General features: G+C 33.3%; 1 protein-coding gene across 3 annotated transcripts in view; it reads right to left on the bottom strand.

Moving 5' to 3' along the window:
• Positions 1-1,697: 1,697 nt before the first annotated feature.
• The window catches only part of LOC108727560 (probable cation-transporting ATPase 13A3), a 14,598-nt gene continuing 10,414 nt past the window's right edge, over positions 1,698-5,881 (bottom strand). For 2 of the 3 annotated variants that reach the window (XM_018455714.1, XM_018455713.1), the window contains exons 13-18: positions 4,733-5,119; positions 4,386-4,527; positions 4,108-4,259; positions 3,753-3,981; positions 2,890-2,971; positions 1,698-2,801 (exon numbers count right to left, since the gene is read on the bottom strand). In XM_018455714.1, the coding sequence (XP_018311216.1) occupies positions 1,766-2,801; positions 2,890-2,971; positions 3,753-3,981; positions 4,108-4,259; positions 4,386-4,527; positions 4,733-5,119 (2,028 nt within the window). In that variant the 3' untranslated portion in view covers positions 1,698-1,765. The remainder of the gene's footprint in view (positions 2,802-2,889; positions 2,972-3,752; positions 3,982-4,107; positions 4,260-4,385; positions 4,528-4,732; positions 5,120-5,881) is intronic. The other variant, XM_018455715.1, reaches the window with a different exon arrangement.

Here is a 5,881-nt window from a genome sequence, read left to right as displayed (position 1 = left end):
ATTATTGAAGCATCTTCTCGTTTGCCTAAGAAAGAATTACAATCGCATTTGTATTTAATTATTGGTGACATTATGTTGAACAGCAATTTAAATGAGTTGCACGGGTAATTGTTTTAAATAAAAAGTAAAAACTGTAAACGGTGGATAATTTAATTTTTGTAGAGCACTCATTTGGTGCTATATGTGAGATAACGTATAATTAACTTAGTAGACGGTCGCTAATTATTACTTGATTCGTTTGACAGAGAAAAAATATTTGAAAGCTTTGTTACGATCTTACCAAGTTTACTCCTGAAACTGAGCATAGATGACATCATAATTCGTATGATTGGTCAAATAGTTTTACGTTTTAAGGAATGGATCCGGAAAGAATTAGTAGCTAAACACGAGCCTGTTATCGGTAAGTTGTATGAATTTGATTAAATTGTATATTATATTTATCCTTTTTATCAGATTAACGCTTTATTCTTTTCAGAAAATGCTGAGGAGATCGACATTGTGGGTACACACGACGACAAACAGTCGAGACTCATGATATATAATCTATTTTATTTTGTAGATTCACAGATTTACTATTAAATATATTAAATCGATGGCAACTATATACGCAAATACTGAGCTTAAACATACGATTGATTTTTCTATGTCGAACGCAGGCTTTGATCAATTTTTATTTAACATTTAACATATCGTACGAAACAATGGGTGGTACACGCGTGTGCGTGAGTCAGCATATATACGAATATATTGCCACGAAAGTTCTATACGATATACGATTCTCGGCACTTTATTACATATTACATTATGCCGCTTATATTTCCAAGATAGTCAAATGTTGTGATATTGGAAGAAACGTGCGATCGTACGTCTGTCTATAATGCATTAGACTATCCGTATTAAGATTCATAAAAATTACGAATTTGAATACGATGAAACGGTGTTAACGTAAATGTACGACCAAGTTGTATTTATGTGTAGATACTGCGAGTCTGTCTTCTACTTACCTACCTACACATGAAAGTTTATTTATATAGTTTATTTATATAATAAATATTACTTTTCTGTGCCAATATTAGATTTTTACGATTGGCTTATTTGAAGAGATAATTTGTGTGAATATACAGGATGGGCTATTTTAATATCCCATCCCAAATATTTTTTTCCACGCCTTTTATAAAAAAATGTTATTAATTTTAGATGAAAAAAAGAACGTTTTCGAAGAGGATTTATTTTAATCATGTTATTTTTTTCTTTTTTTGTGGTAGTGGAGCCAAAAGATTACCTCCACTTTTTTAAATTAATTCTTATTGCGTTTTAAAGGACTACATACGTGGTATATAAATTCACACAGAATCGTACAAGCATTTAAAATCCAGCTAGACCATTTAAGGCTTTAAAAAATTAATAGTTTATGAGATATTTAAATATTTCGTGTCAATATGTGCTAGAATAAAACATAAAATATTAAAATATCTCGTACGCTGTTGACTTTTTGATATCTATCTCTCAATACTTTTATATACAGAATAATTGGAAGAATCACATTATGTAGATGTAAAAAATCACACGATTCCATTTAAAAAGTGGAGATGTGACTTTCACTATCGTTTTGACGCCTCCACCTAGAAAAAAAAGAACCAAAGTATGTCCTCCTCGAAACTTAAAATCTAGAAAAAACTAATCTAAATCATTTTACTATAAAAAAGGCATAGGAAAAAAGATATTTGAGAGATATTTTCACCCTGTATATATTTCGTCATTACACTCAATCATTTGCAAAGCCAAAATTTTCGAATCCATTTTTCTTACTGGTCCATCCATTCGATAGCTTAATCGAGTTGTTAAAATCATTCATCGTTTGATCATTCGAAATTTGACCGCTTTGATAGTAATTATTACGTGTAATATTCGCAATATTTTGTAAGCTGTCTTCTTTTCGCACAGATAACGCTGACGTTTGGTCGGTGCTCCTAAATTTCGGCCAGCTTTCGCAATTCTTCAATTCATATTCCATCTTTAGATACTGTTTCTTTGATTTTTCCGGTTTGTATAATTTTCTCTTCAAGATATTTTCAATAACGCGCTCTATTATGAAGCTCTCGAGGAAGAAACAAATAAGAAAATTGGCTAGAGCGAGCATTAGGATAATAAGCCTCCAGTCGTAAACGGGTGGCAAGATCAACTGCAGTGTGCTCACTATCAAATCCGCGGGATAAACCGTAATGTATATACATATGGTCGTTAATAAAAGTATAGAGAACATAAATACGCCATTTGTATAGATGGCGCGTCTATAAGGCTTCCCGCGTGAAAATACAATCGCCATCGTGATGTATTGAAACATGGAGATACAAAAGACGGAATAGTTTTCGTAGCATGTGTATACGGTGTTGCTAGTAGAAACGAACGGGATGAACCATGAAAATTGTCGAACTGCATGATACACTGTCGCTTGAAAAACGATCATTACAAACATGTGTATTGTTAGAGATAACAGTGCAGTGAAGCTTAATAGACTTGTCATCGGTGTTATCTTGGATAACTTGTTCTTATACGCGTGAGTCTTGCCGAAAAAAGAAGCAAAGTTGATTATTAAGAAAATGTCGATAAATAGAAATTGTAGATCCGTCAAATTCGAGTCTATGGAATACAGTATTATAACGGACAAAAATTCCGTAAGGGAATACGCGACCATAAATTTAAAAATTCCAAACGATGTAACTAAAGCAGCACGACCTTCCCGTATTATTTGTGGAACGCAGTTTATATCGGATATTTTCGAGATAAAGGAACTGGCCACGCTGCAAAATAATATAAATCGTCAATTAATATAATGAAAATAACAGAATTAAGTAACCAGCGTAATCACAGGGTTTGCGTTTAACTCACCTAGATTCTGCTTTGGAAAGGGAAATGCCGACGTGCGCAGCCCTTAACGCTCCGCAATCGTTGGCACCGTCTCCGCACATGGCTATACATATACAGAAGCATCGTACACAATAATTTTCACGTTATTATACTATATTATGTGTGTGTATATATACACTACGCACAACAATGAGGGGATCACTTTGAAACCTACAAATTTGTTTGATATTTAAGAAACTGTATTCCGACCGAGCAACCTCCCCGGGGTGCACATCGGATAACGCGAATGCCGGCGGTAATTATCCAAAATCTTGCAAAATGTAAAGTGTTCCCTTTGGAACCTGATAACTCAGCTTCTAGGCATGCTAGAGTAATGATTGAAGTCTCGTTTCAAAGGAAACGTTTCAAACTTTAAAATGCATGTAATGAGATTTTTCGATCTATTTGTATTTTGCTCGTGGAGAGTTGGAAAGTCACAAAATTTTCAGAATTTTAACACGACCTGCTTCTGGTCTTTGTGAAAAAAACCATTTGATGGGACGGCAAATATTATACTAACGGTTTCAAAGTAGACATTTCACCTTTTAAAACGCACCCAGAAAAATTGTCCTACGATCTCTGGAAGCAGAGTTTCTTAAATATCAACCACATTTGTAGGTTTCAAAGTGATCCCCTAATTTGTGCGTAGTGTATATATATATATATATATACATACAGGGTGTTCCATTTTAAATAATGCATTAAGATTTCTCGAAAACTATGGTAGACACGGAAAAATGTTTTAAACAAATGCTTTTTATATATTTCTCAATATACATGTTATTTGGAACGTTAATGAATTTTATCTGGCGCTTTTTCTCTCGATACTTTCGAAACACACGTACCTACGTAATAACCGAGTTGCATTAGCTCCACGACCAACTGTCGCTTCTGATCGCTGCTCATTCTGGCGAATATCGCGCTGCGTATACAAATGCGATCCACGATATCAGGATAATATTCTCGCATCACTTGCCACGTTTGTCCCGTTAAAGCAAATCTATAATTGTAATTGGCTATACCGCATTCTATATCCTTGATCGTCGGCGGTGACACTAAATTATTTTGCAAGCTCTACAAAAAATTGAAAGATTCATATTAATCTGCACCAACGTTAATTGCACGATTAATTGTCAAGCCGCAAACACGATTGCAGCTGCGGCTGCGGCTGCAGACAAAATGGAGCTTAATTATTTATACCTGCAATCTTGGAGATTGAGATTGAATATTGAAAATTATATCTGGACGATCCTTTTCCTCGTTCGAAACTACGGTTACATCTACAATGTGTTCTTTGATCGAAATTATTCCGCATTCTCTCGCGACGCTTACCGCGGTCTGAATATTATCTCCTGAGAAGCACAGAGATCGAATCCATTAGGTGCATTGCATGAATGCTCAACGTTATGTTGGAGAGATTATATTCGTATGCGTGTTATACATATATTGATATATCGTTATAAATGATTTCATCAAACCTGTAATCATCATCACGCGTATGTTGGCTTCCCTTAGTTCCTTAATCACTGGTGCCGTCGATTGTTTCAGTCGATTTTCCAGAATGACTAACCCTAAGAAATCCAAGTCCCGTTCAATTGTTTCTCGAGACAATTTCGATATCTACGAACATATGCACACTTTTCAGATGTTCGTATCGCGTCACTTAATTAATTGAAATACATTTTTAAATAAACGTATACGCATACATATATGTATTATTATACATATACACGATCGAGTACTGATTAAGTACGTTAAATTTATATGAAAAGAAAAAAATTGCACGAATATACGTTACATGCAGCGTATAGTGTATATTATATACCTCTTGGCTACTTTTGGAGATTGTCTCTCTGCGGCCTATAGCTATCACGCGAAACCCCCGTTTCGTAAATTGCTCCAAAGTGAGTGAAATGTTCTTCGGTACAGTTTCCATTTTGCTCAGATTGATTATCGTTTCGGGAGAACCTTTCGTGTAAGCTCTGAAATCATCCGATCTTGATGCACGTACGATCACGGACATTCGTTGTAAAGAATTCGAGAACTGATATCGCTGTATTGTACCAATCTCTGTAATTCCGTTCATCATATTTTTCATCAAGCTTGCATTCTCTAATGGCCTCACAACAACCGGCATTATTGAGTTATTATATAATTTATCTATGTGCATGCAATCCGAATCTTTCAACATCCATTTGGTACTTTCGAACATCTGTAATGCATATAGTATCAGGGTTGGGTAGTGTTAAGTTAAAAAGATAAAAGTTAAGTTAAAAAGTTACAAAGTTAATTAATTTTAACTTAACTTAGTTACATTTTAGACTTTTAACTTTTTAACTTAATTTAGTTACATTTTATCAGTAACTATTAACTTTTAATTTGATTTTTTTTTAAGTCAATCCTCAGACACAATGTGAGAGGATAATGAGAATATAATTTAGTAATTTTATATTGTATAATCGTTACTTGTGAACAAAAATAACTAGATTTTTTAATAAATATGATGTGAGAAAGGAAAAATACGAAAAATTATGTAAAATGGTCAAACTTTTTCTTTTTCTTTTTTTTTTAGTTGTTCGTTCGGATCAAATTTAACTTTTGACTTTTCAATTACTTTTTTTATTAACTTAACTTTTAATTCAATTAATTTCATTATGGATTAACTTGTATTTTAATTAAGTTAAATTTTTAAGACTATTTTTAATTTTAACTTAACTTAGTTTAAAAAAAAGTTAACTTGCCCAACCCTGCATAGTATAATATATACAGGGTGACCCATTTTAACTTAGACAGCCAAATAACTCGAAACATCGCGATTAAATAAAAAAATGTTTAAAACAAAAATTGTTGGATATGAAGGGGCTGATAGAACTATGACCTTGACAATGACCTTGACCTTCATTTTCAAGGTTATTTGAAGGTCATGATCATTTTTTTAAATGGAATTATATGAATTTTTTTACATAATATGATT

The sequence above is a fragment of the Mycetomoellerius zeteki genome, unplaced genomic scaffold (assembly GCF_001594055.1).
Source record: "Mycetomoellerius zeteki isolate Tzet28-1 unplaced genomic scaffold, Tzet1.0 scaffold508, whole genome shotgun sequence".
Taxonomy (NCBI): Eukaryota; Metazoa; Arthropoda; class Insecta; order Hymenoptera; family Formicidae; genus Mycetomoellerius; species Mycetomoellerius zeteki.
The sequence above is the reverse complement of the archived record's forward strand: the minus strand, read 5'-3'. Positions and strand labels throughout refer to the sequence as shown.